Raw genomic sequence first — 24,349 nt, forward strand, 5'->3', positions numbered from 1 at the left:
GTCTGACACTTAACCATGCAATATGTTATATTTTAGAATTTTTTTCACAATTTTTGACAAAAATAAGTTAACGTGTTTATTAATTCATGAATAAGTGGTTCTACCAGTTTTTAGAATCTAACAACTACTTTAAAATGTAAGGGGATTTTGTTAAAATTTTGATTAATTTACCTCTACTGCTTAAATATACCACCTTTTTGAGTAATTAATTGGTTTTATGTGAATAAGCATCATATTCATATACGAGAAGAGATATTCTTACTACCAAAATTTTCTACTACCTACCTATCTAATTACCCTTGGATCAACATTTTTTCTTTTTACAAAAACTTTTTAGCATTATCTCTATTCAATGGTGATTAGATAGGCAGTAAGTTAGTAGTAGAAAATTTTAGTAGTAAAAATATCCTCCCTCTTCCTATAAAGTGTTAAATTTGACCGGAAGTACCTATCTTTACAAATAAAATGGTATTTACTCTCTCTCTTTTTTTGGGTACAGATTTGGCACATTTCAAGTCGGGTTATGGACCTGATTGGGTATTTTTCATGGGTAACGGGCCCATTCCTTTATTTTCTTTCTCATGGCGCGGAACTCCAAATGTTTTGAATCATTGAAAACGAAACACTTTTTCCTTCCCCGGGAAAAGTTTCGCGATGTCACACACTAATCGTCCCTCCCATTTATTTAATTGAAAAAAATAAAACAAAAGCTAATTGAAATTCCCTTGGCCTTGGCAATTCAATCAAATTCCGAATGCAAATGAACTCAAAGTCAAAACCAACATCGATTAGGGTTTTCGGGCAGCGAACTATTGCTTCAAGCTTCGGCTCTCTCCCATGCAATCCGTAAGTTATCTTTATTTGGTTCCTTAACTTAAAAAAACTCGATGGATTTGTGATAACACTTTTGCTTGAACTGGAATCAGATCTAACGATTCTGAAGGAAGTGTGAGAAATCAAGCTTCAAAAAAGAGCCAGTCCAAGCATGTCTCGCTTTCACACTTCCTCGACCGCAGGCTACCAAAACCTTCTCTACTCCCTCAAACGGTTCCGGTAATTTTATATCATTTGCTTTCTTTTTTTTAAATAAAAAAAAATTTATTAATTCCGTTTTTTAACCTTGTAGATATTGCTTAACAGTTAACAGATGAATGCACACAATAGATTATTTAATGCTAAACAAGTAGGGGATGTGTTGGGCGGGTTGATGATGTTGAACGATAAACAAGCAGCTAATAAGTGTGTTGATTTATTCATCATTCAATTCAAAAGCACATGGTTGTTTTTTTTTTGTTGAAATTCTCTATTTATTTATTTTTTTTAAAAGGGAACATCGACGCCCTTTCTTTCACCTTTGAGTTTAAGAGTACCGAAAGGTGAGGAGGGTGGAGCTGTCAAACAAGTTGAAGAAGAGAGAAAAGATGTCGGTGATGAAAAGGTGATTTTTGAAAGGTTCAAACATACTGAAGACGAAAAAGAAGACTTTGTTAGTCCATTTGGTGTTGATGAATTAGAAAATTCAGTGGCAGATGATATTCAAGAATCAAAGAAAAGGAAAAACCCATTTCAAGGTTTGCCTTTCCATCCTAATAAATTTGAGCCGGGGGTTGTTAAAATCAACGATTTAGTATGTACTTTATTATTTGTTTTTCGGACTGGAAATTTCTAAACGATATTAAGGAAAAGAAGTAAGATATTTATATTACCAAAATTTTTTACTACCACTCTAATCACCATTGGATTAGAGAAAAAGTTGAATGAAGAGAGAGAAAAGAAAAGAAAATTTGAATCCAATGGTAATTAGAATAGCAGTAGAAAATTTTAGCAGTATGAATATCCTACCTCTCAAAAAAATAATCCAATCATAGAATTATTACCTAAAGCTTTCTTGACTAATCATTTCACATTAGCTTGTTTTCCCAAAGTGTTTATTAATGTTATAACTACATCTAAGATTCAGTCTATTTTTCTTGAAATTTTTAAAAAAGTAGTAATTTAGACTGAAAACTGCTTTAAATCCATCTTTGGAGGATCAAGTTCTTTGTATCTCTGATTTCATCCTTTGGCCCCTTGTTCATGGGCTTCCTTTACTTTTACTATATAACATGATTTCAGTTTTTTGAGTTTGTTCAGCCTTATAGATGACTCTGGTGAGAACCTCATACTGCTTTTAGTTTCTTATTGTTTGAGAAATACTTCTATAGTTGGCCACAACTTTTGGTATTCTTGAATATTTATCAATCATACAATATTCAAATGATTCTTTATTGGGTATAGGGGCAGCTGTATAGTGATTGTGATTGAGATTGAGAAGGCTGTTAATGCTAAAACACCTTTATTTTTTGGGGCTAGCTTGGTGTCGTGACTCATGAACCCACTATTCTCTAGAGAAGCTTCCACTTTATAGTCAAACCTATAGTTAATCTAAAGAATCAATTGAGTCTAAAAGCTTAAACTTTTAACTGAAGATGCAGTTAGTGGTTTTTTATGTATCTCTAATACGTCTTCTCATATGAGAGTCTATTGGACTTGAAGGATAAATGATGCAATCAAGTCAGCCTATCTGTTCTAAAAAATTTCACAATATTTAATTATTTTTTATCCATAGAATGGAGATTGTGAGGATTGAACTCGTGACCATTTAGACACATCCGCTTTGATATCATGTAAAGAACCAATTTAATCCATTGAGATTTTAAGTGAATGCCCAATTAATAGTTTTTCATATATCTCTTAATGCACGCATATAAATTTTAGTTTTGTGGTAAAGCACCCAGAAGGATTGCAAAGTTGTTTCCTTTGCCTTGGTTGGAGGATGATTTTGAGCGTGACTATTACACGTGAATCACCCAAAGAACTGGGTCTTGCTTATTTGCGCATAACATCATAGTTTTCGACCAGATGAATATACTTTTAGTGGATAATTGATGTGAATGTGATAGCATGCCTTAAAAGATATACATGAAGCCATTTTTTACGGAGGTCTGGCTCTGTTTGATTATTATTTTTAAAATCAGTTTATTAGTTTTCAGAACAAAAAAACAAAAAAAATCATTTGGTAGCACATTTTTTGTAAAAAATGTTTTGAAAACTATAACTGTTCTTTTGTTTTTAGAATCAAATTTAGAGAACATGTCTGAATTGTTTTTGTTTTTTGTTTTGGTTTTTAACTTTCAAAAAGAAAAAAAATATAGAATACAACTGTTTCCATAATTATTTTTCAAAACAGTTTTAAGAACAAAAAAACCAGAACACAATCAAACAGGCCCAAAGTTTCTCTGTTTGCTGTTCTTCGAAAGACTGCCATAATAAAAAAATAAAAAATAAAAAGACTGCCATAAAAAAGAATGACTATTAGGTTTGCAATTGAACAGTCAAATACTTGTAGAGCTCTGGATCAATATTAAGACATGCTAGTCCTTTTTTTACAATTTTTTTTTTGGAACATTTAATAGCGTTATTGTTTCCTCTCTGGACCTTGTTGCATATGTTAATAGCTGGAAACGAGAACCAAACTGTTCGAGAGCATGTGGTAGTTCTTGGAGGTGAATCAAAGTTGAAGCCAAAAGGACAAATTGAAAATAACTCCAGCAACAAAAAGCCAAGACCTCTTTATAATCACTGTATGATTTACATGTGTATATATATTTTGTGTTATATTTGGATGGTGGATTTGAAATCTATCATAGACATTAAGGTTAACATTATTTAATAAGCAGATGCAAATGGTCGCGGCTGGTGGGACTACGACATGGAAGGGGTTGACAACGAGGAATTGGGCTTCAATGAAGTATGGGAGGGGGTGGGATCCACCTCACTTGGAGGAATAGTAGACTGGCATTGATTTTGAATTTTACATGTACGTGTTTGAAAAAAAGTTTGTTACTTTGTAGCTTTGACATCAATGCACTAGACAGAAAGTCATTCGAAGTGTGTAGATACTGAATTCACTTTAATCTATAATTTGTTTTCTCCAAGTTATATGTTCAAAATGTCAACATTTACCTTACTAATTTAATAATCTTGAATGTTCAAAAGGATTGCAAAATAAATAAATAAAGTTTGGCACGTATTACCGATGGTATCATGTGTTGCTATTCATTGTTATACGGATGACTCAGTTGCTTTGCTTGAATCCTAAAATGGTTAGAAGAATTGTTCAAAACTTTTGCAATGTCTCGTGGAAGGTTATCTATTGTGAAATGTTGCTAGTGTACATATTTGGAATCGCCAGTCATTGTAACAAGAGGTTATGTATCCTTAAAGTTTCACTATTGCTTGGCTGCTCCATTTAAAAGGTATTTGTCAATTGAAAGAGAAATTTATTGGTATAGCATAATTGATACATCTGTAGAGAGAAGAATTCAATCTGTTAATGCTTTAAAAACTGCGATATGCCTTTTTTTTTTTTTTTTTCTTCTTCATGGACAAAGCTAGTAGTTATGAGCCTAAAATTCTCAATCAAACACTACAATTGTTAAATGTAACCATGATTGATGAATCCACAAGTAATCGAGGGTGCAAACTCCATCCTTAAAAACTTACGTGGGTTAGGGATCAAGTAGTAGGAAACTTTGAAGCGACCTGCGTAGCAAACTTGATTTGGATTTCAAGTGTTTTATTCATGTCAGGTAATTATATCCACAGTAGAGTATTAACGTAAAAGCCATGAGGTTAGCATCTTATTCCGTGATTGTTGTGCACTAATTATGATATAATAATCTTACTTTATTTGGTGTTTGAGACTAATCATATAGTATTATGATATAATATAAATTGACAAAAATATCCTTTTTAATAAAATTTCATATAATTTTTTAAAAATTATTTTTACTTATTTACACATTAGTTCTTTTAAACTATCAAAAAAATTTAAAAATCACAATTTTAAATAAAATATATTAAAATACAAAAATAACTTGCATTTTTTAAAATAAAAAATTACATCCTTGCAAAAAAAATTCTAAAAATTCAATTTCAAATTAATTGTGGCCCAAGGTGATGGCTGGTAGGGGTGTAAATGGGCTGGGTTGGGCCGGACTTTGGCCTTCATGGCTCAAACCTACGTAAAAAAAAATTCAGCCTATCTGTCCTACTGGCCTATTAAAGGCTTTATTTGTAGGCCAAGTCTGGCCCATTTTTAAAAATAAGAAAGTCTAACATGGCCTACAGGCCTTGTTGGCCTCCCACTGTAGATACTAAGCGAAAAAAATAATTGTATAGAGCAAAGAAAGTTCCATTCATGCATGCACTAGTACTTCTCATAAGAAAAAAAATGACAAACAAGAAAGAGTCAACATAATACCCCAGCTCTAGAATGTATATCATAGAGGAATAGAATCAAAGAAATGGAAAAAATAAGAAAAATATAATTACTGGATGCTGAAATAAAGTCTACAAAAGAATATCATTCATCTAAAATTCTTTAAATCACCATCAAGACAAGGAAAAAAAGAGTATTATTGAAAGATCTTCATCAGTAACATCATAATCCAGCAAGGTACCCATTGCTCCATGGTATTAAGCTGCAACAACATGTAAAATTTAGAGACATTAAACAAGTTTTCCTTTCATAAAATAAAATAGCACAAAAAGTAAGAGATATTGGTATTTGGTACTTTGTGTCTTTGCCACATAAAATAAATATTATTTTATTATTTTATTTTAATAAATTAAATAGGTCAGCCTACAAGGCTGTAGGCCGGGCTTGACAAAATTGGCATATGGCCTATTTGTTAAAGAAACTTTTTTATAAGTCTAAGCCTACTCTACTTTTCTGAAAGGACGGGCCTGAGCTGAGCTCAATGTAGGCCGGGTCGTAAGCTGGACTGGGCCAGCCTGACCCATTTACACCCCTAATGGCTGGTTAGTGGTGGTGGTGGTAATGACCAATGACAACGATTAGTGGCGGTGGTTGGTGTGATGGTAAAAAATGTGGGTTGTTGGTGGAAGTGGTGGTGGTGTTGTTGACTGATGACAATTGTGGTGGCTGATTGATGACAATTATGATGGTGGCTAATAGTGGTGATGATAATTGTTGTCTGGTGGTTAGGGGTGACAGCAACGATGATAATGATGGTTGGTGCTATAGTGATAGTGGCTGCAACAACATTGGCCGTGACCAATGACAATAGTGGAGGTTGATCGGTGGCGGAGGTGATTGTAGCTAGTGATAATGATGGTGGCTAAGACAACAATGATAGTGGCAAGGGCTGACCCTCCTTTACATGCCTAGTAATATTTATAGGAGAAGAGCATATCCCAATACGATATTTGTTTTGTTGTTTTATCCATTAATAACCCAATTTCTTTTTAAGGTAACTTATTCTATTACAACGATAACTTATTCTGTTGTAATGGGATAAATGAGTCAATGGGATAAGTTATTATATCGTGTTGTTTTACTAAATAATGAATAAAAATAAGATATAACAACCGATCTTATTATGTCCTCTCTATTGAAAATAAATATATTTTAATTTGAGAGAGGCACTCTACATGTGGGTATGATTATGATCAAACCAAATTAAGTCGGGTTCCGTTACCTGGCAAAAAAATTAATTATTGCATTTTAATTAAATAATTACGTATTTATTGCAGTTTTGAAAATAATTACGGATCTATTGCATAATGTGATGCCTTTTTTGGGCGTCACATGTGACGCCTCATTAGGCGTCTCTCACCAAAGGGAAGACGCCCTAATGGAACGTCTCTCATGAGATGTTAACACGTGTCATTTTTTTTCCAAAAAAATAATAATTTAATCATAAAACTTCTGAAGGCCATAACTTTTGACTCGGGTATCCAATTCAGGTAATTCTTTTTTTGATTCCACATAACTTTTCGAGATCTACGCAATGACATCTCATTTGATATATTTTATTTCTCACAAACATAATTTAAATCTAAATCAGGTAATCCTTTTTCCTTAGAGATTTAGAATATTTATTTAAGAGTAAACATCCTTTTTGGTCCCTGGCAATATCTACGAAATCCTTTTTAGTCCCTGGCAATAAAAAGGACCAAATTGGTCCCTAAAAGTATGAAAAAAGGGCCAAGTTAGTGACAGAGGAGTTGACATAAGGACTAACGTGGCCATTTTTTTATAATTTTAGGGACCAATTTTGTCCTTTTTTATTGCCAGGGACTAAAAAAGATTTCGTAGATATTGCCAGGAACCAAAAAGGGTGTTTACTCTTTATTTAATTATTTCCTTTATTAATATAGTTTTTCAAATTGATTTTTGAGTTTAAATCACAAATCAAATCTTTATTTTGTTTTTCTTATTAATAATAATTGTTACTTTTAATTTAAATCAGAGTAAACACCCTTTTTGGTCCCTGGCAATATCTACGAAATCCTTTTTAGTCCCTGGCAATAAAAAAGGACCAAATTGGTCCCTAAAATTATGAAAAAGGGCCACGTTAGTCCTTATGTCAACTCCTCCGTCATTAACGTGGCCCTTTTTTTATACTTTTAGGGACCAATTTGGTCCTTTTTTATTGCGAGAACTAAAAAAGATTTCGTAGATATTGTCAGGGACCAAAAATGGTGTTTACTCTTTAAATCACAAACCAAATTTTTTTTATAATAAAAATAAAAAATTATATTTTTTAAATTAAATCACATTTATTTTTTATATTAAATCACAAACGCAGAACTCAGAGTCTTCTGAATTTAAAAATGTAACACGTGTCAACACCTGACACATCACCAATCACGTCTAAATTGGGTTTCAATCAAGAGGCCATCACGCCTAATTTAGGTAATTTTATTTTTGAAAAACATTCATAATCCATCATTAATTTCAGACCACGAATAATAACCCAGAAGCTTATAGCATTAATCATTAATTTCAAAAATAATATCTTCCTTCCTTAGAGATTTAGAATATTTATTTAATTGGAAAAAAAATTAATTTAATGGTTTTTAATAAAATAATTACGCATTTATTACAGTTTTAGAAATAATTACAGATCTATTTAATTTTTTTTTTGTTTATTTCTACCGATTTTTCAAATTGATTTTTTAGTTTAAATCACAAATCAAATCTTTATTTTGTTTTTCTTATTAATAATAATTTTTTTTATTTTAAATTTAAATCACAAACCAAATTTTTGTTATAATAAAAAAAATTAAATCACAAATCAAAATTTAATTTATTTTTTTATATTAAATCACAAACCCGGAACTCAAAGGCTTCTTGGTTTAACCGCTCTTATAATACCATTCTTGCAAATTTAAATTGTGTTTGTGAGAAATAAAATATGTTAAATGAGATGTCATTGCGTAGATCTCGAAAAGTTATGTGGAATCAAAAAAAGAATTACCTGATTTAGATACTCGAGTCAAACGTTATGACCTTCAGAAGTTTTATGATTAAATTAATTTTTTTTGAAAAAAAATATTACACGTGTCAACACCTCATGAAAGACGCCCCATTAGGGCGACGGCGTCTTCCCTGAGAGACGCCTAAATGAGGCGTCACATGTGACGCCAAAAAAGGCGTCACATTGTGCAATGGATCCGTAATTATTTTCAAAACTGCAATAAATGTGTAATTATTTAATTAAAATACAATAATTAAATTTTTTTGTCTCCATTACCTAGGGAAGAAATAAAAAACAAAATTCGAACATTTATTTATAAAAGTATTAAATAGTTTAAGAGGACGAAAGCATAGTACAGAATACCGACATCAACGTGGACCGTTATTTAAGACATAATGAAAGGGAGACGAAAAATAAGTGATGCACGCTTCAATCCAATTGAAAGTTCTTCACCACCAAATACCCAATTTATTGATAAATAAATATTAAGAGATAGTGAGTTAGAAGAAAGAGAGAATAACATAACAAATTATAAATTAACAATTAAAAAGGTCGCCGGGGCGTGCTCTCTTGCTTTTCATTACCATATTCAATTCTTTTTCTTTCCCTGGCGATCCGAGTTTGAAACCCACCCAACCCAGTGAGTGAGTGAGTCCCCTGACTCGGTGGTACAGGCGGCTGTTCCTCATCCCGCCACGCATCAATCGCTCTGCTCACAATCGAATCTCCCATTTTCCATAACATATTCGATCTCCTCAGTTTTTTTTTTTTTTTGATAACAGATCTTCTCAGTTTTAATTTGAACACTCTTCGCTCTAACTTCAAAAACTCTCTCTCTCTCTCTCTCTCTCTGTTTATGTTTTGGTTTGATAGAGTTTAGATTTTGGGGATAATTTTAAGCAAGATCTTGGAGAGCTAAGTGCTACTTTATTATTATTATTATTATTATTAATTTGAAGCTTGCTTGGGCTTGGTTCTACTTGGCGTGCTTCCTTCAATTCAATATCAATCATTTATTGTTGTTTTGGATTCAATATAAAGTGGTTGTATTGTACGGGTGGGTGTTAAATTCCACGACGATCTGTTCCAAGCGATTTTTGTTTTGGTCGATCTCTTCTTCGAAGAGATTTCTGTGTTGTGGATATAAAGAGTCTGGCAGCATGGTTAGCGGCAATCTTTTTCATTGTAGAAAGAATTCATGGCCTCCTGAAGAGTATATCAGTAAATCCACTTTACAACAGGTAAGCTTCCTCTCTGTTTTTTTTTTCTTTTTTGTCCTATTTGGTTGTTCTGAAGCTGATATGAAAAGTTGCAATTTGTTTTTGTTGAAAATTCAGTGATTTTTTTATTTCGATGATTTCTAGGTCGCTCAAATTTTGTAGCTTGAAGCTTTTAATTTTTTTCATCAGGACTATGTTCTTTGTTTTTGGTGAATTGGCATCCTAGTCTTGTGATGATGCCGCATCTTTTGTCTGAAAAATTTGCATTTGCATGTGATGTGAAACTCTGAATACTTTCTTCGTGGAATATATGATCTTACCTATAACCATTAAAAACAACTGCTAAATTAAACGAATATTGTAGCTTAGCCAACGGCTGGTGCCACATGTGTTGATGATAGTTAAATACATTTGAAGTAAATCTGTCTCTCTCGCACCCTTTCTGCAGTTTGATTTCGATAGTGCTGCTCCACCTGAACAAGCTTGGAGAAGGAGATTAAACAGCCATGCCAATCTTCTTAAAGAATTTAAAATAACTTTTATGGAAGCTATGAAGATGGCAAGTGGTTACTCTCTCTCTCTGCCTAAGTAACTACATGGATTTACTGGTTTAATAGATGTGAATCCTTTGCATATACTATCTCTTCTAACTGTCTAGTAGCTTTCAAATTTCAGGTTCGATTAGGTATACGCATGTGGTCATATGTCAGGGAAGAGGCTTCTCATGGAAGGGTATATTTCAAATTCTTCTTTATTCTTTGGTCTTTCATCTCTCTCTCTCTCTCTAGTGTCTTTGTGTGTGTGAAAGAGGGTCTGATATAAGAGTTCATAAACTTGTATCAGATTAGAATGTTGAAGCTTAAGATTCCAAACTTGATTTTGTTAGCCTGATTTTTGCAGAAAGCACCTATAGATCCTTTCACTCGAGAAAGTTGCAAGCCATCTGCATCACAAGGAGTTCCACTCGGAGGGATGGGGTATGATGTGGTCCAATTGAAAGCAACCAATTAATCACTTGAATGGTCAATCTTGTATAGTGTATACCATTCAAATGGTTAATGGGCTATTCTTTATAAATATGTTTATGCATTGGCCCTTAGTAGTAATTTTCCAAATCAAATAAGTCTTTTTCTTATTGTATTGATTTGAACATTGCTATATACCTTCACAGGAGTGGCAGCATATCAAGAGGATTTAGAGGTGAGTTCCGACAATGGCAAATTATTCCTGGTTTATGTGAAGCGTCACCTGTCATGGCCAACCAGTTTTCTGTAAGTCCTGTTTTTCCACTTACTATTGACCTGCTATATTCTTCTCTAATTTTATGGCTTCAAATGTGCTTACATTTTTTTTTTAAGATTAGTATCTGTAAATGTGTGGATTTATTTCCCTGATTGTCTTTATATAATTTTACCAATGTGTTTAGAATGTATCTTTAGAAGTGAATTATATAAAATTATAATATTAATATTGCACATAGAATCATATATGCATGCATGGTATTTAATGCATATACCCATTACCTCTGCAAATGGTGTTTTTTTGGTTGTACAGCAAAAATGGTCTTGCTCTAGCACTCTGTCAATTGGAAGAATCTTAGTGCCTCTGTATATAGCAACTAACCTTTGCCCATAGGCCACCTGAAGAAGTTAAGGAAAAAGTTTAAAGTAACATCAAAATCTTCCCAAGTATAATAATTTAAACCCCCATAAAAATGTAGTTATTTAATTTTTGGGATAAGGCTTGGTTGTTGTTGCTGGGTTGAGATATGAAATTAGAGTCAGCAAATGTTGAGCCAATAGCATAAATTGATAAATTTTCTTCTGAATGTTTGTGTAATGTTTAAGAACCTTGCAATTATAATAATTGATTTTTTTATTTGAAGTTATGATGACAAGCATGACAAAATTAATCATGTAAAAAGGTTAAGAATTTCATCACGATTTGAAATTAATTTTTAAAAGTAGACAGACAACGTGATGAGTCAGAGTGCTGCTGTGCAAAAAGAAATAAAAATAGAAGTTAATCATTGGCGTTATGTATTTGAGCATCTTAACTCTATTGGTGTTACTGGTTTTCTACTTGATGAGACAGAGCCCTGAGCTTTCTTCCAGAAAAGAAGAAATTGAAAGTATGGAACTTAGTTTCTAGTTTCACCAGTTGTTACTGTGTGTATATTTTGCTTCATAAATAGTGTCTGCACACATACGATCGAGATAAACTTCTGTGGCTCTCTTTTCCTTCTGTTTGATTTTTTTGAGGGGGTTTCTCTTTGTTAAGGAAAAAGTTTAAAGTAACATCAAAATCTTCCCAAGTATAATAATTTAAACCCCCATAAAAATGTAGTTATTTAATTTTTGGGATAAGGCTTGGTTGTTGTTGCTGGGTTGAGATATGAAATTAGAGTCAGCAAATGTTGAGCCAATAGCATAAATTGATAAATTTTCTTCTGAATGTTTGTGTAATGTTTAAGAACCTTGCAATTATAATAATTGATTTTTTTATTTGAAGTTATGATGACAAGCATGACAAAATTAATCATGTAAAAAGGTTAAGAATTTCATCACGATTTGAAATTAATTTTTAAAAGTAGACAGACAACGTGATGAGTCAGAGTGCTGCTGTGCAAAAAGAAATAAAAATAGAAGTTAATCATTGGCGTTATGTATTTGAGCATCTTAACTCTATTGGTGTTACTGGTTTTCTACTTGATGAGACAGAGCCCTGAGCTTTCTTCCAGAAAAGAAGAAATTGAAAGTATGGAACTTAGTTTCTAGTTTCACCAGTTGTTACTGTGTGTATATTTTGCTTCATAAATAGTGTCTGCACACATACGATCGAGATAAACTTCTGTGGCTCTCTTTTCCTTCTGTTTGATTTTTTTGAGGGGGTTTCTCTTTGTATAGAGGTAAAACCTGTGGTCTTTTCATCTATAACCTGGAATGGTTTACTGTTTATGGCCATTCAGAACTGCGGCTTATATTCAGAATATCTGATTTATTTACTTCTATTGCAGATTTTTATAAGTAGAGATGGAGGAAGCAAAAAATTTGCATCAGTTTTGGCTCCTGGACAGCATGAAGGTTTAGGGTAAGGAAGAATGAATGGAAGTTTGGCAAACAATATTTCATAAATGTAACATTCTTACATTAGTTTATTCAAAATAGCTTTATATATAGTAATTGAAATTTGGATTCGTTGTTATGCTGCTGTTACTGCTTTATTAGTTCCAGCCACTGCTAGTAAATTAGGTGATAATTGGTGGGTATCTGTGCTCTTTTTGGTGATCTTGTCCTGGAGAGCACATCTTGGATAAGGCATAAAAATGCATAGCTTTAGTCTGTGAGAAGTAGCTTGGTTCTTAGCCGAAGAAAAATGCTAGAGGTTAGGGATAATGACTTCAATGGAATTTACTCTTTTATCTTGTTATTCTTTTTCTGTTATTTTTAGAAAACATATAGATTGTTTCAGTTGAGGTGAGTCTAGATTTTGTCAAGCAGTCAAGCTTATATTCAAGTCACTACTTGGACTAAATTGTTTTCTGTTTTTGGTGCATTTTGGGTGTGTCTTTCAAGTTTGGAGCAGTTCTTTATTTATAAGGGTAATATCTTACGGTGGTTTACATTTCATTATTTTTTTTTGGCTTGGAATTCGGGTGGAACGGAGTGTTTGTAATTTTCTTAAATGTTGTTGGGTGATAGGATCATTTTTGTGTCCTCTATTTGGTACTTTACCAACAGCTTCCTTGTCGGAATATATCCCTTGCATATTTGGAGGGAGTGGAGAGCTATATTGCACTTGTAAAAAATTTCATTTACTTTTTTATTTTTTCTGGTGCTTGTGTTTCCTTTATTTCTTCTTTATTTTCTGTTTGTTTGTTTTTTGTTTGAATCTTAATAGGGTTTCTAGTCCTCATGTTCACTCCTATATCCTTTTCTTCTCTAATAAAAAATTTTAATTGCCATTTCTTTATCTTGTTTTACTTTTTTCTTAAGTTCATTGTTCTGCGTTTCACAATCCTCTCTCTTCCCTAGACCTTTTCATTGTGATGATAAGCTTTGATTATGCACTCTTGCAACCATAGTAAGAATAAGAAATATTAAGCAGCATATTGATTGATTTCCTTCTCTTATTACATTATGCCCTTCTTTATATCTCTTCTATCTGGTAAAAAGAGAATACTCACTACTGGCAAATGACAACTATCAGTGGTATAGTTAGATCTAATTAGTTCTTTGTATAACAATCTGGTGTTTGCTTGGGTGATAATGATTGGTAAGTTAATACCAACAATTTTACCCAAAATCCAATGATCCTCTCACTATCCTTTTTGATTGCTTGAATGTAAGTTCTGGGTTATATATAGAAAATACCAATTAATAATTTTGCTTAAATTTTTTTTTTTGAGATATCTCCACCAATTCATTGATTACTTGACTAATCTGGTTCGAGCCAGATAGGACCAAAAGGGCGACAAAGCTCTCCGTGCCAAGTGCTTAACATTTTCATTTCTGTTTTAGAGGAAAGTTTCAGATTATGGAAATAATTGCCAGGCTTGGCAGGATATGTATGTTGTTTGTAATTACTAAGTTGGGACATAACATAATATTCTACAAATCTTTGACTAATATAATTGTCTTCCATTTAACACCCATGTGAAGATTGACAAATGTAACCAAGAGGTCAAGTTAGCACAATGTTAAACGTTCTGTCTGGCAATATGTATATTTTGAATTCTGGATTCTGCTTGTCAAGAATATTTGGTATGTTGGGTGCTTTCCATGTATCTAGATCCTTATACCTGGACTCAAATTTTTCATGTTAATTTATTTTCAGATCTAGCAGGAATGCTGATGATCGGGGTATATCTTCATGGGGATGGAATCTAAGTGGCCAACACTCAACTTACCATGCTTTGTTTCCAAGAGCTTGGACAATTTATGATGGTATCTTAATTTTTTTAGTTCTTCCTTTACTAAATTTGTGTGATCCGTGTGAATTCTTTGTTTAATAGCTGTTTTCTTATTCTTAGGTGAGCCAGACCCAGAACTAAAAATATCGTGCCGGCAGATATCCCCATTCATACCACATAACTATAGAGAAAGCAGTCTACCTGCTGCTGTTTTTGTCTATACGGTATATAATTTTCTTCAACTATTGTTTTTTATCTGTCAAAAAAGGGAATGCGTTAATATTGTTTGCAGTTTTTTTTATTGATATATTTTATTATACAAAGTACAGACTAGTAGCTGCAGTTTAACTTTCTTAGTTGAAACTTGAAAGCATTAATTGGGCGTTTCTCTTATTTATGTCCAAGTAGCATAGCATCTACTATAGTATTCTCTTGTATGAAATGACAATTCTATGTTTGGTTCTCTCATGAAGACTTGGGTTGGATGCATTGTAATAGGTTGTTTGTTTGTCACAAATCAGTTGCATTGGTTTGATTCTTTCTCTTTTGATCCTTCTCAGATGTTTTTGTGCAAATCCTTTTTCCAGTTTCTAACTCATTCATTGAATCAAGCCACGTTCCATCTTGATAAAACCCCTTTAGGAATTAAAAGCTCCCTCAATGGTTAAGTATTTTATTTGGACTACTGCACTTTATATTCCAAAATGATTATACTTTAGAATTTATTGAAATTTTGACACTTTCCCCTATTTTTTTAACATCGAAAAATGATAAATACCTAGTATACAATACATTTACTACCAGCTAGCAACAACAAAGTAAGATATATCTTTCAAATATTAAAAGACTTATCAGAACCCAAAATAATTTCAACAACTAGTCGTTTATAGCTGTAGAACACGTAGAGTTCCACAATAAATCAAAAAGTTACTATACATTTTTTGTATCTTACATTCTTTTTATATTATCTGTTATATCCGTGTTTAGTTTCACTGTTTTTTGATATGCTGTAACATATATTCTCAAGCTAATTGAAGAGCTGTACTTGTTTATTTTGTAGTTGGTAAACACTGGTAAGGAAAGAGCTAAAGTCAGCCTTCTATTTACTTGGGCGGTAAGATATTATTTTGTTCTAAAGCATTGTTTTCACTTGTTGTAAAAGATATAGGGTGGTAAAATAACTGGGCCATGGGTAAATAATCATCAATATTAGTTTTCTGCAGAATTCCATTGGTGGAAGCTCACACAAATCAGGAGATCATGTGAATGAACCATTCATGTGAGTTTTTATTATATTTTTTTTTTCCTTTTAATCTGATATATGTATGGAGGGCGACCCCATAGCAAATTGTAAGGTTGCTCCTTTGTGTTGGGAGGTCACATGTTTGAGTTAAGGAAACAGCTTCTTTGTAAAAATACAAAGATAATGCTGCGTATAGTTGACCCTCATCCCAACCCTTGCAAAGTTGGCGAGCCTTTGTGCACTGGGATTTGTCCTTAATTTGATATATGTATGCTTATCCATAGCACAAGCTTTAAACAATTTTTTAACTCATTTTTTATTTTTTATTCATAGAGCTGAAGATGGAGTCTCCGGTGTACTTCTATATCACAAGCAAGTTATCAAACCTTATAAGCTATATATGACGGTTGGTTTGCATATTTCTTTATATAGTTTATGGGGAATATGTTTCTCATGTTTCATGCAGTACACAAAAAAGTGAGTGAAACCCACTAAGGAGAAAAGAGAGAAAGAAAAAAGTGTGTCCCAACCACTTTTTTGTATGAGCATGAGACAAAATTATCTCATGTAACATGAGAAATATATTATCCATATTTTATATGCAAATGCTTAATAGGTGAATGCCTCGAAGGTTTTGAATAGACTAAAGGTGCTCTTGCTGTACTTATTAACGAGCTGAGCCCGATATGGACTAGAAAGATGCGTTTCCCTAGGAGTTGGGTTGATAAGACATCTCCGAAATAGATGAAGATAAAAGCACTGTTCTGAAATAGATTGTTTTCACTTTGGGTTATATTTGGTTTGGGATTTTTCAATGAACTTGTAAAATTGAATTAAGGACTATAAAACCCAAATACTCTAAAATTGGCTAAGTATCAGTGTCACATGCATAACAACATCGATACATATGTAATATGCATATATACCTACCTAAGGAATATCCTCTATTTTTTTTTTTTAAGTTTTCCTGACCGATACGCTTGGAATATGGGTCAGATATGGCTTATCACACAAAGATACAGCTTAACCATAAAATACGATACCTTCATATTTATATTAACCCCCAACACTTTACTGTTGCACACATAGCATGTTTCACAGTAAAATGGGAAAGGGCTAGAGCTAGGACTTCACTTCTGCTTCTGGGTTTCACACATCATGCATAGCTCTCTCATACATTGCTTCTGGTTCTGGGTCTCTTAGTGCCACTGCTCTTGCTAATTGCTTCCAGTTCTGGTTCTCACAATGTTGCTAGTCTTGCACGTCATTGTGGTGTCTCACGTCGCTTCTGTTCTCAGCACATCTACTTCACTGACCATTGAAACAAATCATACATCCTCTTCACTGACCATTGAAGCATCATCTTCCTCCTCTGTCTTATGTGTTTTATAGCAATTGTCGTCTTCTTATTCTTCCTTTTCTTTTTGTTTTTTAAATTGTGTTAACATATCTAGACCATATTATCATATCTTGAATTGTTAAGAATTTCTCGCATCCCAATATCCATGTCATATTCTACCCATGTTGTATTAAGTAGTATATGGGCTTCGTACATTAAGGAATTTCAAATTCCTTAGTTCTATTATTTTCTTTTTCCTAAGCAATTTTGTTTTTGTAATGTTTGTATTTAGCTTCTACACTTCAAGTTTCCAGTTTCCTCTCTTCGGGCTTTAAATATTTGAATGCACGTACATATACATTATACATAAATATACATATGGATTTGTAATTGGGCTCTCCAGTCTCCAGAACAGCTATATAACTGATAATTTTGGTGGATACATTCTTAAGGTCATTTCAATATTGCAGGACAGCAAGCGATAACCCTCCTGTTACTTTTGCCATAGCTGCAAGTGAGACACAGAATGTTAGTGTTTCTGTTTTGCCAAGTTTTGGGCTGTCAGAAGGATGTAGCATAACAGCAGAAGGCATGTGGTCTAAAATGGTGCAGGTACTGGTTACTTGTGTTTTTGGGGTTTCTAAATGATATTTACCATTCCCTCTGTTACAGAAGTATGATATAAAACCAGTAATGTGGTCATCATTTAACAACTTAAGCTTTTGGGTTGAAATGGTTCTTTGCACCTTCTTTCCTTTGCACCTTCTTTCTAATATTTTTGGGATGGAAAGTATGCAGTCTTGGTTCTAATTAAAATGGTTGTATATTAAGGATGGGCAATTTGACCGTGGGAATTTCTCTTCTGGACCAAGCATGCCCTCATCACCTGGAGAGACACTATGTGCTGCTGTTTCAGCTTCCACATGGGTGGAACCCCATGGAAAGTGCACTGTTGCATTTAGTCTTGCATGGTCATCTCCAAAAGTAAAGTTCGTGAAAGGCAGCACTTTCCACAGGTAATCAATATTTTGTGAGAATATTAGTTAATATTTATCCTTGAACAACTTTTCTATATATTAAATAAAGAATAGGTGTGTGCATATACTATCTGCATGCACATGTGAAGCAATTCAAGATATGGTTTACGTTGCTTTCTGTTAAGTGGCATGGGTTGCTTTTTGGCTTTTGGGAAATTTCAACGATATATTTATTTTGTTAGTAGAGCAGCAGTGCCTTTGAGACTTTGAGTGGCTAAGCTTACAGGAAATTTTTAAAAATCTGTCCTATCTGGTTCTATTAGAGAATGTCACACTCATGAAATTAGTTTTGTGCTTCTGTTTCTAACAAACAGAATTAGTTAGTTTAGGTGTATTCTGCTTGTATCAGAGTCTGTTGTGGCAGACTTACAACTATCCTCGGATTCAATTAAGTTTTAGTAAAGACAGTTGTCACATATTGTTCTTACGTGACTGTATAAATATGAGAAGTCTATCTTGAGTTCATTTGAAGAATAAAAATTACAGAGTTAAAGAGAACATTCTCTGCCTTTCTCTTGACACTTTATCAGTTTCCTTCATTTTCTTTCACCTTCCTTCACTTTCTCAGACAAATACGAAAGGGAATGTGGTATCATAGTATAATTTGGTCCTGGCCATGGCTGCTTCTCCCAAAAGCTTAAGCTTTTAAGTTTTAAGTGAAGACACATGAACGGTTTTATATTACATCTCTAACATGCTTCCTTATGCTATAGTCCTTTGTGCTTGAAGCGTGAACAATGCAAGGATTGAATTCTATACCATTTGGTCTTAGAGTTTTGATACCGTGTCATGAACCAACTCTACAAAAAACTTAAGCTTTTAGGTGAAGGCACATACATGGTTTTACATCTCTAATGCAAGATATGCAACATACCCTACAACTAATGTTTCTTGCGTGTGATTGTTTTAATAAATTTAATTCTTTTACTGCAGGAGATATACAAAATTCTATGGAACTTCTGAGAGACCTGCAGTAGACTTGGCCCATGATGCATTGACACGTATGTTGTCTGATTTGATTGAAATTGATAATTTTCAGGCCTATGATTTGCTTGAATTACTGTTACATTATATCACTTTTCAAAAGAAAAAGATACAAATGTTTCTGAGTTGATTTGAGACTTCATCCTTGCATTTAAAGACCTTATTAGGTGTTGAATTCTAAACAGATTACAAACGGTGGGAAGAAGAGATTGAGAAATGGCAGAGTCCTGTTCTTAAGGATGAGACACTACCAGAATGGTAATTCTCAGTTTATCTCAAACTTTTTTATCATCACCATGTTTTTTTTTTTTTGAGTTATGGTTCATTGCTAGTTAATTTCTATTCTAGAATTAATGTTCAAAGCCTTTAAGGTGTAACACCCCCAAATTTCTAACAATTTTTAAAATATTCTTATAATAAAGAAATTGCCAAAATGCACAATAAATTATTATTTTTTTAGGATTTTATAAATATTGCGGAAGCTAATCTAAACTAATTTGGGGAAATGTTACCGCTGTATCTATACAGAGACAAGTGCAAGGCTAACTTTATTACATTCATAAATATTAAAATAAAACCAGAGACTATGTCTTATACATAAAATTTAGGACTAGCTAGAAATATCTGAGTCGTTAGTCTTACGGCTCACTGCTAGCTTCATCCTTTGCAACCTGTTTCACTGAAAATTTGCTCCCCCGAAGGATCATTGCAGCACACAAACATAGAGATAAACAATCAGCAAAAGCTGGTAATCCCAATCCAAAACACAAGTAATAAGGATAATTATCAACTAAATATTCAGCACAACATTAATCACAATATTACATAGATGATAATAATCACAACTCAAATATTCATCATAATCAAATCAAGTATCAAATTCCATTATTAATCATCCAAATCCAATCATCATATCCTAATTTTCCAAATCATAATTCAAGTATTCACATCTATCAAATTCCATTATTAATCATCCAAATCCAATCATCATATCCTAATTTTCCAAATCATAATTCAAGTATTCACATCTATCAGAGTAAAGCCAAAGTCCAATAATTAATCCAATTAATTTCTAGAGGTTAAAATAATATAATTTAAATATCCTAAGGGTTACATATAATATATGAAAACATCCTAAAATTCCATAAGGATTAAGATTACATTTAACAAATTTAATATAAAATTATCCTACGATCATAGAGGATTACGTATATCAAATTTCATCTAAAACTAATTTAAGATGCCCTAAGGATCAGGATTACATTAGACAAAATTTCATAGAAAAATTAATCTATTATTTCTAGAGGATTAGGACACACCCAATAAAATTCCATACACAACAAACCTACAACCACCTAGAGATTAGGATTATCTCGTCTCCGTGTTTGATGACTTCTAGGAGGAAAAGCAATTAGAGAAGAGAAGGGCATTTGGTAGCCAGAAAAATAAAAATTTGAAACTAGAAGAGAGTGAAGGAGAGGAGAAGAGAAATGGAGAAATGTTGAAAATTGGAAGTGATTTGGTTTAGTTAGGTTAAGCTCCTATTTATAGCTGTAGTTTTGTAACCGAGATATTAACTATAGGTAATATCAACGATCATCATATTTATTTTAGTTATAAAAATTGCAGGTAAATCAATGGTCATCATAATTATTTTAATTATTATTAATATCTTAATGGTTACAAAATTAAATAAAAATAACTGTTGGCATTTACTAATTACATGATAACCAACCATAACTGCTGAACGTTACTACTAAAACCACCACTAATTAAGGTTACAGTTTTATCGTCAAATTATAACACATTATTAGCAATCAATGCCTATAACACCATACATAAGGGTACACACTACTATTATTATTATCATTATTAATTTTGTTGTTACTATTTTTTCTGGGATATTACATGAGGTCTATAGGACCGTGACATAAAGAAAAACTTGCTTTTATCTAGCTAATGTCTCGCTCTTTTGTTTGGAAAGACTTCTATTTCATATTTGTTAAAAAAGCACTTCTCTATCCTATAAATGGTGTCTGTTATATTTGAAGTAAAGATGTTATATATAAAATCATTAATGTAGCCTCAACTACCAGCTTAAGCTTTTGGATTGAATTGGTTCTTTACATAGTATCAGAGCTTAGCTTCAGTGACCATAAGGTCACTGAGTTCGATCCTCACCGTCTCCAAATTGGGATTTTAACGCTTTAAGCTTTTGGGTTGAATTTGTTCTTTACATGATATCAGAGCCTTGGTATCACAGGTTCGATCCTCACCGCTCCCCACTTTTTCTTGTGGAATTTCTTAGCACAGGTAGATAGACCTGTGCATTGTCTACCCTTCTTAGTGTGAGGGGACGTGTTAAAGATATATAAAACCATTAATATAGTCTCATCCACTAGCTTAAGTTTTTAGGTTGAATTGGTTCTTTACAAAAGATATTTCCATATATTATATTTCATTATATTAATCAATCTCCTTTGTTTAAAGGTTGGGTTTGTAGGACCAATAGTCAGAAGTAATCACAAAATGAGCCTGCCCTTTGTATAATCTAGCAATATATGCTGGGTTTTATTTTATTTCTAAGTTTTGAATTGAGCATGTATGCTCGTGTATTTTATACAGTCTGTAGAAGATAGATAATACAACTAGGTGGGATCGGCTACATGGATTAAAGACACCATTGTGCTCTATCATATACCAAGTTTATGGAAAGACCATTTAGATCTAGGTTTTTTTTAATGATTTCTCTTAAAGAGTTTTCCTTGATCTTCCTCTACCTCTATTTAACCTGATATCCTCAATCTAACCAACTTTTTTTACCATGGCTTTTATTAGTCTAGGAGAAGATGGATAATGTATTTAAATTTTCTTTTTACAGGTACAAATTTACATTGTTTAATGAACTCTACTTTCTTGTTGCTGGAGGAACAATTTGGATTGGTATGTAATTATTTATGAATATAATAGCATTTTGTAATGCATTTTAGTAATTTTCAATGAATGTCTGGTTTGTCATTGGAGGTGTCTATTGTCAGTTTAGTCTTGGTGAAAATCATTAAGACTGCTTTGATCTTTCTGCCAGACTCTCCTTTGCTATCTTCGAATATGAGGAATGACCAGGATCAGGTTAAAGAGTTAGAAAATTCAGTTGTCAAAGTAACTGAAGCTAAAGTGGACTGCAGACAAAGTGCAGTTGTCGAGTGTACAACAGATGGTACCTATGATTCTACTGCTATTAGAGGACGTAATCATGTGGATGGAAAACATTGTGGGGATGTTTCTCATGAAAATGAATCTGTGGATACTCTTAGAAAAGGAAACTCCATTGACACTTTACATTCCTTAATGATGGACCAACAATATGATGATGACGATGTTGGAAGGTTCTTGTACTTGGAAGGTGTGGAGTATATCATGTGGTGCACATATGATGTACACTTCTATGCTTCATTTGCTCTTCTGGAGCTCTTTCCCAGGATTGAATTAAATATACAGCGTGAGTTTGCTAAAGCTGTCTTGTGCGAAGATAGAAGAAAAGTAAAGTATTTGGCAGAGGGAAACTGGGGAATTCGTAAGGTTTTTGGGGCTGTGCCACATGATTTGGGGACACATGATCCATGGTATGAAATGAATGCTTATAACATTCATGATACTAGTAAGTGGAAGGACCTGAACCCAAAATTCGTACTTCAGGTGTATAGAGATTTTGCTGCGACAAATGATTTGCAATTTGGAGTTGATGTATGGCCTGCTGTCCGCGCTGCAATGGAGTACATGGATCAATTTGATAGAGATGGTGACAGTCTTATTGAGAATGATGGGTTCCCTGATCAAACATATGATACATGGACAGTCCATGGTGTGAGTGCTTACTGTGGTTGTCTTTGGCTTGCTGCTCTTCAAGCTGCAGCTGCAATGGCCCTTCAACTAGGTGACAGAGATTTTGCGGAAACATGCAAAAGGAAGTTTTTGAAGGCTAAACCAGTATTTGAACAAAAACTCTGGAATGGTTCTTATTTTAACTATGACAGTGGATCAAGCGGTAACAGTAAATCCATTCAAGCAGATCAATTGGCTGGGCAATGGTATACAGCATCCTCAGGGCTTCCCGCCCTTTTTGATGATTTCAAAATCAAGAGTGCTCTTCGGAAGGTTTACGATTTCAATGTAATGAAAATTAAAGGAGGCAGGATGGGTGCTGTGAATGGCATGCATCCCAATGGTAAGGTGGACGAGACCTGTATGCAGTCTCGAGAAATATGGACAGGTGTGACCTATGGTGTTGCTGCTACAATGATACTTGCTGGAATGGAAGAGGAGGCCTTCAAAACTGCTGAGGGTATATTTCTAGCTGGCTGGTCAGAAGATGGATACGGGTAAGTTCTTATGTCCAATGTCATCCATATTTGTGTGTGGTTCACCTGCATTCTTGTTTTTTTGTGTCTGTGTAATTGAGATAGGATTTCTTAACGTGTAAATAAATTTATTCTTACATCAATTAATATTCGTTAATGTCACAAAATATACAATCACATTGATAATGTGGTCCATGCCTATATGTTAAAATTAACGCACGACATTGTTTTCACACAAGGAAAATTTTAATTATTTGATTCTATACTTATTTTTAAATATGATAATTATTTTAATTTAATAATTGAATTGTTGAAAATGGCATTCCAGAAGTTATTAGATGGTGTAATGTTATAAGTGTTAAATTGTATGCAGTTACTCCTCCTATATTAGGAAATTAATTCGTTCATCCCCTTTGCCCCATTACAGATACTGGTTTCAGACTCCAGAGGCATTTACAATGGATGGGCACTACCGGTCGCTCATATATATGAGGCCACTGTCAATTTGGGGCATGCAATATGCATTAACTTTGCCCAAGGCAATTCTTGAGGCCCCTAAAATCAACTTCATGGACAGAATCCACCTATCTCCTGTTAATGGAGGATTCTCTCACAATGAAACAGGTGTGAGAAAGATTGCAACAAAAGCAGGATGCTTTAGCAACTCTGTGTTTCATTGTGCTTGCTGATTGTTAACATATAAGCACATAAATTTTTTGTGTAGGTAACTGCATCACATTGTACCTTACCCAACCCTCTCCTAGAGAAGCTGTTAATAATGGTGGTCAAGGTCCGGGGGTAGTGTTTTAAAAATAAGCCGAGTTCGGTTTTAACTTGTAATTTATAGCCTGTTAGTTTAAACAATGTAGGTACCATTTTCTGTAACTGTACATTCTTATAAAGTTCTCAAGATATAATCTAAATTT

The 24,349-nt window shown here is 33.3% G+C and overlaps 2 protein-coding genes across 4 annotated transcripts; both read left to right on the forward strand.

Moving 5' to 3' along the window:
• The first annotated feature begins 631 nt into the window (after nt 1-631).
• LOC133284491 (uncharacterized) lies at nt 632-3,855 on the forward strand. Its single transcript, XM_061481509.1, has 5 exons — nt 632-846; nt 927-1,053; nt 1,328-1,571; nt 3,498-3,623; nt 3,720-3,855. Exons 1-5 carry the CDS (start codon nt 755-757, stop codon nt 3,842-3,844), a joined length of 714 nt encoding a protein of 237 aa, XP_061337493.1. The 5' UTR covers nt 632-754; the 3' UTR covers nt 3,845-3,855.
• Nucleotides 3,856-8,893: 5,038 nt separating this feature from the next.
• On the forward strand, nt 8,894-24,349 carry LOC133284485 (uncharacterized). Of its 3 annotated transcripts, XM_061481502.1 has the most exons (19): nt 8,894-9,571; nt 9,999-10,109; nt 10,226-10,282; nt 10,451-10,527; nt 10,722-10,821; nt 12,567-12,640; nt 14,387-14,496; nt 14,583-14,686; nt 15,523-15,576; nt 15,686-15,741; nt 16,039-16,077; nt 17,515-17,656; nt 17,876-18,060; nt 19,015-19,082; nt 19,251-19,323; nt 21,947-22,008; nt 22,151-23,444; nt 23,851-24,047; nt 24,148-24,349. In XM_061481502.1, the coding sequence occupies exons 1-19, from the start codon at nt 9,491-9,493 to the stop codon at nt 24,231-24,233; spliced, it is 2,970 nt and encodes a 989-aa protein (XP_061337486.1). In that variant the 5' UTR covers nt 8,894-9,490; the 3' UTR covers nt 24,234-24,349. The 3 variants fall into 3 exon arrangements, with proteins under 3 accessions (XP_061337486.1, XP_061337487.1, XP_061337488.1); XM_061481503.1 differs by lacking the exon at nt 8,894-9,571 and having other exon boundaries at nt 9,996-10,116; XM_061481504.1 differs by lacking the exon at nt 8,894-9,571 and having other exon boundaries at nt 10,056-10,138.

This window comes from Gastrolobium bilobum, unplaced genomic scaffold, assembly GCF_033153095.1.
Source record: "Gastrolobium bilobum isolate Gb01-03AN ecotype WA unplaced genomic scaffold, APGP_CSIRO_Gbil_v1 utg7094, whole genome shotgun sequence".
NCBI classification, from domain to species: domain Eukaryota; kingdom Viridiplantae; phylum Streptophyta; class Magnoliopsida; order Fabales; family Fabaceae; genus Gastrolobium; species Gastrolobium bilobum.